Source organism: Mugil cephalus, chromosome 14 (assembly GCF_022458985.1).
Source record: "Mugil cephalus isolate CIBA_MC_2020 chromosome 14, CIBA_Mcephalus_1.1, whole genome shotgun sequence".
NCBI classification, from domain to species: Eukaryota; Metazoa; Chordata; class Actinopteri; order Mugiliformes; family Mugilidae; genus Mugil; species Mugil cephalus.
Genome location: NC_061783.1, coordinates 10,801,186 through 10,811,775, shown reverse-complemented (window position 1 = coordinate 10,811,775; position 10,590 = coordinate 10,801,186). Strand labels below are relative to the sequence as shown.

The following is a 10,590-nucleotide window of genomic DNA, read 5'->3' as shown; positions in this document are numbered from 1 at the left end:
GTTGTTTCTGCAGAAAATGGAAACCATTATGATTAACCACAATCAGTTGAATTGCTTTATATTCATATCATTTGAAATAGTGACAGGAATCTGTGGGAGTGAGGCAATAAAAGGACGCTCGCTCACATGTCTTTAAGGGTGTAAATAATATCAGGGAGGGGGGGCGGACCACAAACATCGCAGCGTTTTATTTCTCATACACTGGTTTAATTAATCAAGCATAAGATGATGAAATGTGTTGCAGCCGCTGTTTTTGGGGTTTCCATTGTTTTCAGCCGTATTGTGTCATTTCGTGGTGCAAACATCAAAGCCCTGGAATAAAACTATGCAAAATTCATTCATAGTTTCATTTTCCTTCGTAATGACAGCAACAATATGAAAAGACAATAGACAAAGGGAGCTTTCATCTGAAAATTCGAATGACAACCAGGAGCAAATGAAATGCCTCAGTGTGAAACAGAAACTCTCACATTTTCCTGTGCGTGAATTCATTCAAGTTCTAATTTTCTTGCAGTTACACAAGTACATTCAGACGTTGAGATGTGATATCTATTGGATTTATCTGCTTTCTACAGAACTGCACATGAGCAATGTATAAGGTTATAAGGACATTAGGGAGAAATGAGAACCTCTCATTTAATCATAGTGTATGACAAGATAGGCTAATCCTATAGGTTGTCTTCACTCAGTTGAACTTGTTGTAGAGTATGTAGTGGTGTAAATTTGACCCTACGTAGGTCCAACACAGAACAAAAAATAACAATGAAATAACAATGTGTGTGCATTACGAATCCCATGTCAGTCATTTTCACCTTTTCTTTTCTGTGCGCCAGATGCTACAGACAATATACTGAGTCTGCCACCTTGGGCTCAACCCCAGCTACCTAAATTAAACAGTTTTGTAACAAATCATAAAATATATTCAGAGTGAGTAAAGGAGGAATGGGGGGGGGGAAACAACCACAGAGGCCAGGTGGATGAATCCGAATAAATACACCTTTTATTTGACCGATTGACAGATCTGATTATACAAACGCCAACACAGAGCTCTGAAATAACAGGACCAATCAGCGAGACAATGACTGTACATTCTTGATGTGACGCCCCCCTCCCCCATGTACTGACCCCCTTTACCCAACCATCACCCTGCCAGCAGTAACTATGGAACTTAATCACTAGTGCTTCTTTCTGTACAAGTAAAGCCCAACTACCCACCCTCCCTCCTTCAGTGCACTGTCTGTCATCTACAAGTTTGAAATGTATGTGGTACCTCAAGGGGCAGTCTGGCCATCTGCAGAACTGACGGACCTTAGTGTGTGTTAATGTCAAGTTTTATTTTTTTATTATTTTTTTTAATTTATTTTTTTTGCTTTTCCTTTTTTTAGGTTTGGTTTATGTAGTCTAGCAGACACGTGCTGCTTTAATAATAAAGTCTGCGCTGTTTCAAGAGTTTGTAGTGTAAGAGCATAGTAATGTCATTTTTTTTGCCATTTGGATGAAATGCAAACAGCCAAAAATCTGTCGACTAACTGGCCTAGGTTGAAATTCCTTCATATGCTCCATCTGCCTCATTCATACAAGCCAATTCTCACACACACACACACACACATACACACACACACACACACACACAAACATACAAATACTGGTATTTTTCCCTTCATCTTACAAAAAAAAAGTTTGCAATTTTGTATCAGGCATTTTTTTTTTTGTTCTCAATCTCTTCCTCTGGCCGTGACATCCCCCACATACGTGAAACACACAGTCACACACTCATCCCTACATTACCTAAGTGCGGCTTGTTCAACATGCGCCCCCAGTATTTCCTACAGTAAAAACGCTAACTGTACCATCGCAGTAAATGGATGGACAAAACACCCTTGCAATCAATCTTTTTCAACCCACCTCTCGCTTCTTCGTACCCCCCTCCCCCCTATCGCACCCCCCCCTTACCCATATGCGCTCATGTAACAGACAGTCTTGTAAGTAACAGTGACAAATATTTGTCCGCGGTGTAACAGCCGGGAGGAAAAAGAGGAGGTGGGTGGGAACAAGGTGCGGGAAGAGGCAGAGGGGAGGAGAGGGCAAGTTCTTCTCTTCGAGGAGGAAGTGAACGACGACGGGGAGGACAAACTGTAAGTCCACCCATCCCTGTCCTCCACGTCTTTACGATGGAGTGGAGGGTGAGAGTGGAGGGAAGAAGGGGGGTGGGGTGGGGAGGGGGTGGACGGTGACTGAGGTGGTGGCGGTGGAGGAGGGGGCAGAGAAGTAGAGCAGGGGGGGAGAAGCGTGTTGGTCTTCATGTGTCCTGGCCGTCGGTGGCAGGGGTGTCGTTGGCATTGGACAAATCTGAGTCAGTCTCCCGGTTGGATATGCGGTCCAACTCCGCCTGGACCTCGCTCAAGCCCAGCTTCGAACCTGCATGGAGCGTTGGTGTAGTACACGCAAATTAGAATTATATCACAGCGTGAATAAGAAGTCAAATAAATAAGCTGCTTAGCCAGAGCAATAAACAGTGGCGCATTTTACACGGCGCAGAGTGGTTAAGCCATAATGCAATGAGAAGCACAAGAGGCAAGTGCACATGGTTAAAAATAAGAGCTGGGTGAAATACTAGGTATTATTTAACATGGATTAATATGAACACTGACATGATTTTAGCAATTAAAGCGATTTGTTTCATGAGGTTGCACTGGTTTCAGTGGACTCATTGTGTCTCTACTCATTCACAAGAAGATGAGTACCCACAGTAGCACAGCTGGTTCTCAGGATAGCCTCAGCCACCAGAATAAGCTAACAACTGTGAGGGGGAGACAGAGGGAACCATCCTGTGATATAAATGGCTGTAAATGCCTAATAAGACCATTCCAATCTAAATACAGTATGAGACAATGTGTCTACATGTTAGAACATCAACAACACAAGTGCTTCGTTCTTACTTTGGACGGTAGTTTCAGAATCGCTGGCATTCTTAATGCATGTGTAAAACTGTTATTTTTACAACACGATGCAACAACATAATCCATAATTTCATGTCATACAAGCCGACTGTACATAAAAGATGGATCAGGTCTGAGAAGTGAAGGAAATGCAGAAGCAGCTTATACTGTAATATCATTCATGGTTGCTAGGCAATGGCTCCAAAAAAATAAATAAATGAGTCCCTGGCTCCCATTCAAAACAACACTAAACCAATAAAAATATTAAAAAACACAATGCCATTAGCTAAATTCAATTGTGCTGTGGTTCATTTGAAATTAATTCCGCAATTAAGTAGATATCAGCCCTCAAAGGGAGCTTTGTTTGGTCTGTGTGGTCTGGAGTAATTGACACGCCATCCTCTGGTTCTCGGGCTGATAACTCATCCATCTCGTTCAAATGTGACCAGAGACAAAACCAAGAGGATGACTTCACTTGGACTGCATCCATCTTTTATATACTATATACATTTCATTCAAGGCTTTGGTAAGAAACAACTAAAGCAGTTTCACCACAAAATACATGCATACTGGCATTATATTCTGTACTTATATATTTAAAACAGTAAAGCTACGACGTCTCCATTAAATTGCCCAGCCTTTGTTCAAATCATGTGCATTGATTGTGGCAGATGTTAGTGATGACAGATGCAATGCAACATGCAAAAAAATCATTCAAATCAAAATTGAAACAAACAAACAAACAAAAAAATAAATCAGGGAGTAAAATGCAGAAATGGTGTTAGGAGTGAAAAGATTGATCAGGGAAGCAACTTAGTAAAGGAACTATCCACATCTCTCTGCCGGAGATCTTTACACAGTTGAAATAAATGCAACTTAATCAGCACAAATCTTTCAGTTTTTTAAAAAAAAAATCCTTCTAACTTTATGCTGTGATTTCAAGCTTCAACGAAACTGCAGAGCTGCATTTATTAACACAAAAATAAGGATTGCTGCATAACAGTAATTAAACAGCCATGGGATCATCTCCTGCACCGCTGCTTTAGTTCTCAGCTTGCACAGACTTATATAATATGCATAATGTGACAACTTACACTGCAGCATACATAAATAAATTACCATAACAGAAACCCTATACCCCAGTCTGTGCACAAGAAGTACAGAAAACAGGTGATATAGGAGGCTTGATCCCAGAAATGTTTCTCTTAATTTGCTGGAAAAAGTTGGGGGTCGGGGGGGGGGGGGGAGGGGATTGATACAATGAACGGGATGCTTTTGAGAGTGAACGATGTCATACGCAAGCAGTAGTACATGAGATATATCTTGCTCACACACACCTTATCGTGGCCAGCATCCTCTGACTAGTGCATACACACATTATGAACGATGGTAGAAGTGAAATTGCACAGAAGACAGTGAGCGAGAGTAAAAAAAACGGGAAAAGACATCCACACACAACTTACGAACAGACACGGAGATGGTGGAGATGAGCGTGTGTTTTTGTGATTCGCAGATGCAACTTTATGATTTCGAGGGCTACGCCGATGTGTGCGGCGGAGGTAAACCGAACAGAAGCCTGACAGATGAGGCGTGAACTAAGGTTGGGATTTAAAGTCCTCGAACACAACGTGATCACAGAAAACCAGAGCAGCTCTGACACAGGGTGCGCGTTCTCACCTGACTTCCGTACAGTTCCTGGGGTGTTGTTACCGCCACCCGATGTGCCAGGTCCTCCTGTCCCGGCTTTCTTTGTCAGTAGGCTGTTGAAGAAGTTGGCCAGCACACCCTCGCTGGTCTGACCTGCAACATAATGGGACAAGGGTTAGAAAAACAACTCGCAAACAGCTGTGCGGTGACGGGAGCCATGGAAACGGTTGCCAGTGCGCGCAGCAATGTGATGGGTGACGTACCCGACTGCGGCATAGCGTTCGCCACATTGGCCGCTGCAGAGCGATTACTCGTCCTGGGGGAGCCTGTGGGTGCTCTGCTAGTGGTGTCCTACAAACAACGAGTATATGTCACACATTAGTCATGTCGCACACTTCCTTTATTTTATGAGCCAAATCTGGGGGGGAAAAAAAGAGAACTCACCACTGGTCGCCCTGCTGTCACAGCGGGCTGTTTGGCGAGCAGCGACTGCAAATCAGAGCGCAGTATGTTCACTCACTTTACTATTTAATTCATATATTAAGACCCTCAAGTCAGATTTAATTTGAGCGCCCACGAGCAGCAAACCAGCTTCATTATTAAGATGTTTTCTCACCTGCAGTTTTACCAGAAACACTTGGTCATCTTCTGCCTGAATCTCCTTTTCGTGTACAATCTAGCGAGAGACAAGAGAAACACCACATTTACATTTTCTTCTTTCTAGCTCCAAAGCAATGAATTACACCGGATTGGGATTAGGGAGGTGCTGATGTGTTAGCTATATGCTCATAGCTTTGTAAAACAGCTTTGATACCAATTCACAGCAAAAAAACTATAAACTCATAGAATCGGGGGTTACAATATGTAACCAACATCATCTGGTTGGCTGGCTGTTAAACGTTTGGCTCAGTGAGACAGAATTTTGAACATTCGACCTATTTGTGCATCCCTTTCTACACAGATATAGGGGTTATGCTTAGTTCAAAGACTGTAAAAAGTATGTATATGTTGATGTTACAGTAGTAGTTAAACTCCTGGCCTGGAAAGAATAGGAGGAAAACCTGTACCTTTCTGACTGGTGGTTTGACTATTACGTCCTCAAAGCTGTCTTCTGCTTTTACCGTCTGGAAGTTCTCGTGAAGTATAGCAATCTTCTTCTCATTGTCCCAACCTGATGGACTGGTAGAGAGACAGAGAGAGAAAGTCACAAACAAGGTGGTCCCACAGCGCCTACAGCATAAATCTATGGACGGAGAATTCGGCAGGTTTACATGAAAACGGCATCTCTTTCCACCACTTGCGCTGGGCAGTGGAAGGGAAAGCCGTAGAGTCTGTGGACCAGGTATTTGTACAATATGTCCAAGTTCTTCATCTCTTTCACCGACGTGTAAAGCAGAGAGGCGCCGTCTGACACAGCTGTCAAGGACATTTTCAACGTCACAATTTGTGAGCAAATATAACACCCACAGTAACAAAAACAACCGTTTTAGTAACAGCAGGGCTACAGAATAAAAGAAAAAAAGTGATTGTAGCTATCGACTAATTGCTACCATGACACAAAGGAACTGAGGCAGTGTGCAATCTTAGCTCATTTAAACACAATAATCCTGGAAAATGTATGACTGTTTCCACTCTGCATTGACTGGGGAAAATGATGTTGCAAAACAAACAGTTTCAAGCAGAACTGGGTGATCCATGACTTTCATTGACCGTGCTTTGGAGCAAAGCAAAAATAACAGCTCAATAGCATACAGTGGCCAACCCACTGCAGCAACAACGCGGCAAAAAAAACCCTTAGACCTGACATGAACCACCTTGTGAGCTCAGTGGCAAGAGAGCACAAGCAATAACGTTGAAGACTAAAAAAGTAGCAAATGAAAGGCGATAAAAAAGAGTCAATAGAATTGACCAGCAGTCTCATTAAGCCAATGCAAATGCACTGGATTTTTATTTTGTTCTTGCTTTGCAGCATCTTGAAAAAGCATTGTGTTAGCAAAGGATACACTGCAGACAGAAACGTCTGATGTGGGACTGGATGAAGTCCAGGTGTTCGTCCCTGTAATCGTGCTCCTTCTCCAGCGTGCTGATAGCGTCACACTGAGGACAGATAAGCAGGTGTCAGGGGTCAATGTTTGAGAGCAAATGTAATAAATCACCAGTGTTGATATGAGATAAAAAATAAAAATAAAAAAAATAAAAGCGTGCGTGTACCTTAGTGCACACCACCACCATTGGTATTCCCAGGTTGTGCGTGAGTGTGTTGTCTCCTAACGGCAACAGCACGCCCTCCTCGTCTTCACTCCTTCTCTGCGGTGTGCCGTCCTCCCCACTACCTGGCTCTGTGTACTCTTGGAACTGTTTTACAACTACGCACATAAACAACAATAATGTACAGAGACAAAGGAAAGCAAACATGTATGTTTTTTTTTGTTTTCTTTAAATTCCTCTAAGAGCGCTTCTGCGACGACACAGTGACTTATCTACTCGTATGTCTGACTGCTGTCAGTGTGACTCACGTCTGTGCTCCAGCTCCCGCAGCTTTTCCGGGGCGACTCGAAGTTTGTCGATGTGTTCCCTAGCAACGGCGGCCCACTTCTGGAGGGAGTCCAGGGCGTTCCACGGCCGCGACATGTCAACCACTATAAGCAGCAACGTGTTGTCGATAGAGTCCACCGGTACAGCTACTCCTTGCAGACCTTTGTGGTAAAGGTCTCCATCTAATACCCAAGCATTACACCTAGTGTGATCTAAAGACACATCAAAAACAGGTTAAAGTAAACAAACATTCCAATTCAAGCTACTGCAGAGTTACTGCTGGATGCTGCTGTGTTATTTAAGAGGTTTCCACTCCAGTGGAGAAAATTAAGCCATTTATCTTAGCAGTTGGTTACCGTCAATGTCATCGTCGTGGACACTGAAGTAGAGGTATTCCAGGCCACGGCCTTTCATGTACTCTTCAACCCCCTGTAGCTTTGCAACCAAGGTGGTCTTCCCCGAACCCACCTCACCTAGACACACATAAAATCAAATAACAAGCAGTAAATACACCTGTTTCAAGTCACATTCATTCTTCTATAATACAACTATGAATAGTAATTATTTTTAATATTAATCTCATTGTCATTGCGCTGTACATATAATAAAATGCGGGGAACAAGCAGAAAACCAAGCAGATAGCATCATTCTGTGCATGTTCATGAACGTACTCAAAAACCTAAATGCGTTCCACTTAAATAATAAAGAATTTTAAGTGACCAACATTTGCCCATGCATATTGTAGTCCTCTAATCATGTCTTTATCTGAAAATACTGTATGGTTTGCAGCCTTGGGGTTAACAGATGGGTTATGCTGTGTACAAATGCAAATAGCTCTGTTCAACTACCAACCAAAAGAAAAAAGATATTGGTCAAATAATAATAACACATTTAAATGCAATCGATGCTTAGACCTCAACAGCTGAATTGGGTGCATTTGGTCCACTCTGCACCTTTTACATATAATATAATATAATATAATATAATATAATATAATATAATATAATATAATCTTGTTTTTCTTTTTTAACAGTCTTTTGTTAGTGCTGTTAACTATGTTTTGTATTTTCTACTACCTTTCCTGGCCAGAACTCCATGAAAAAATAGGTTCATGATCTCAATGGGACCTTCTTACTTAAACAAATGTTAAATAAATAAACAAGTAAATAAATAATCACACAGTTCCGAGTAAATATTTTGCATCCCAGTCCACTTGATTAGACGTGCAGAGAAAGCAGCATAAATAATTCACTGTGCATCCACTGACTGAGTATTTCATCTGCATTTATCCTGGCTAATCGTCGCCGGCCTCAAAGCTGACAGCGTGGCATTGTTGTTGTATAAGGTCAAGGCTGAGTCCCGTCCTCGCTCTCATGTGTCATTTTAGCTTAAACCGAGCGCGGTGCATTGGAGCTCGCAGACGTTGTTGTGGACAGTCACAAAAGGACAAGTGGCTTCACGGAGGCACCACACATACACATAAACATAACTAACTCGCTGATCAGATGGGATAGGTAGCGGGCTGCGGATTATCCCGGGCGGATGTGTAGACAGCGTTTTGTGTGTTTGTGTGTGTGTGTTGGGGAAGGGGGGCATCAGCGGGACACGAGGACCGAGCCAGCCAGACAGGGAGGCACCCCCCTTCTCCGCCTCACTCGCATAAAAAAGCCCCGTTAGAAAAACAAACACATCTCCGGTGTGTGTCGCCCTCCGCTAGCATGGCTGGATGCTAGAATGACTTGCAGGCTTTACACAGCGCCTCGCGCTCAGATGATGGTGAGGAGGAGGAGGAGGAGGAGGAGGAGGTCGCGTGCGTGTGCGCGTGTGCCCGTGTCTTAGAAAATACACCTGTCCGTCTCTCTGCTCGGATAGCGGACGCCCCATCCGCCCAGCTCCCACACAAAAGCACCACCACCACCAGCCCTACTGCGAGCTAGCTTAGCTGCAACAAAAGCAGATTTAGGTCTGGTCGAGATGATCACCAGCTCCTGGGGGGGCTGCAGACACACACACACACACAGATACCCACCCATGACCAGGACATTCTTCCCCGACGGTAGCTTGGACCTTGAATGGGTTGACACTTCGCTCAGGATCGTGGACCTGCAACGCAGAGCAGCCCGGTTACAGCACGGCCAAGCGAGGCGTATTCATTCATTAAAAACCAAAATAAATAAATAAACAAATAACAACACCACGGCTGACAGCGAGAAGCTAAAGCGAGCTAGTGCTGCTGTGTCCGGGCTGGTAGCCTCGTTAGCAGGCTAGCTGTCAAACCATCCCCATCCCAGCACAGCTCCCGGCTACAAAGCGTCTCCGGACCCCGCTCACATTAAACCGTCTCAAATCTCTTATAGCCCACCATAAGTCCTGGCCATCGTCCTCCTCTGGGTTGGAGTTATCCAGTGTGCTCTTAGGTCCAGTTGAGGTGGAGGATAATAGTGCACTCCTCCCTGTGGTCGCCATCTTCCCAGGGTTTGTAAACCGGATGTAGCGGCACCGCGCTATCCTAGCCTGGTGTGTACCGCACGGTACAGCACGGCACGGTACGCCGGGGTCGGGGCGTGGTCCGCCCGCACAAAGCAGGGGTCTCTGCTCCAGACATGAAGCGATCTCATCCGCAAGGTGGATGAAAGTCCCCACTTGCACACGTACAAGACGAACCTTCACCTGTGCATGGTTTTTATCCAAATAAATCTGCGCTAAATAAGCTGGATAGCGGTGTTAAATGCAACGTTGTCACACGTGCCGTTTGTGCAAATTGAGACTGATGAATAAATTATGATGCAAACAGCATAATTGCAAAACACTGGACTAATATTTGGGCTTTAATGAAAAAATTTCGTTACACGCTTGTTCTGTCCGTTTTAGCCCAAGTAATTATTCTTTTTCAAAGCAACCACACAAATCCGTTTCGGTCAAAATCTCCTCTTAAACGCACTGCCTCTTAAATCGGTGCCTTGAATTTGTGAATAACATGGCACCGGGCCTAAGCCTAAGGAGATCAGGCTATAATTCCATGTCGGAATTGCATGCCTACATGAGCTATAGGCTGTAGAAGTTGTTAAAATAAAAATAAAAGACTGCATCCACTTCCAGAAAGAAGGAAGAGGAGAAAAGGATGGGAAACAATTACAAGAAATAGATTCCAAACGTAATCAGTTTTTTAGTAGTGTTTGATTTCGTCTCACGTTTTATTTTTTTTGCCTTATATTTCCGAAAATGGGTTTGAAGCGTTAACGTGGGCCAGTGAATCGGGTGAGCACAGCGTGATCCCTGACTGCCACGCGGTCTCAGGTGTGCGGTCACTGCTTATTATAAAACCGCTGAGGCGCACCGCAGCCAATCAAAGCTGAGAAGCAGGAAAAAAAAAACACTTCTCTTGAGCTGCAGTTAGTGATGACAACCACAAGATGGCGCGAATGCACCGCGATGTGATGCCCCGGGTCCCTGGGTACGACGGTGCGCT

The 10,590-nt window shown here is 43.9% G+C and overlaps 1 protein-coding gene across 2 annotated transcripts; it reads right to left on the bottom strand.

Annotated features, from left to right (window-relative positions):
- Positions 1-974: 974 nt before the first annotated feature.
- On the bottom strand, positions 975-9,754 carry dync1li1 (dynein, cytoplasmic 1, light intermediate chain 1). Of its 2 annotated transcripts, XM_047605778.1 has the most exons (14): positions 9,484-9,754; positions 9,151-9,224; positions 7,478-7,594; positions 7,103-7,333; positions 6,798-6,952; positions 6,590-6,683; positions 5,858-5,993; positions 5,654-5,765; positions 5,203-5,262; positions 5,031-5,075; positions 4,850-4,937; positions 4,617-4,739; positions 2,749-2,800; positions 2,279-2,418 (listed from the first exon to the last, which is right to left on the bottom strand). In XM_047605778.1, the coding sequence occupies exons 1-13, from the start codon at positions 9,585-9,587 to the stop codon at positions 2,766-2,768; spliced, it is 1,374 nt and encodes a 457-aa protein (XP_047461734.1). In that variant the 5' UTR covers positions 9,588-9,754; the 3' UTR covers positions 2,279-2,418; positions 2,749-2,765. The 2 variants fall into 2 exon arrangements, with proteins under 2 accessions (XP_047461733.1, XP_047461734.1); XM_047605777.1 differs by lacking the exon at positions 2,749-2,800 and having other exon boundaries at positions 975-2,418; positions 9,484-9,747.
- Between the last annotated feature and the right edge of the window lie 836 nt (positions 9,755-10,590).

What these genes read in the sequence shown, in the direction of transcription:
- dync1li1 (XM_047605777.1), bottom strand. Translation starts at nt 9,587, where the DNA reads ATGGCGACCACAGGGAGGAGTGCACTATTATCCTCCACCTCAACTGGA. An exon ending in GAACGCTATGCCGCAGTCGG is followed by an intron (nt 4,740 to 4,849) that starts GTACGTCACCCA and finishes ATTATGTTGCAG; the next exon opens with GTCAGACCAGCGAGGGTGTG. An exon ending in AGGAACTGTACGGAAGTCAG is followed by an intron (nt 2,419 to 4,616) that starts GTGAGAACGCGC and finishes CGCTCCATGCAG; the next exon opens with GTTCGAAGCTGGGCTTGAGC.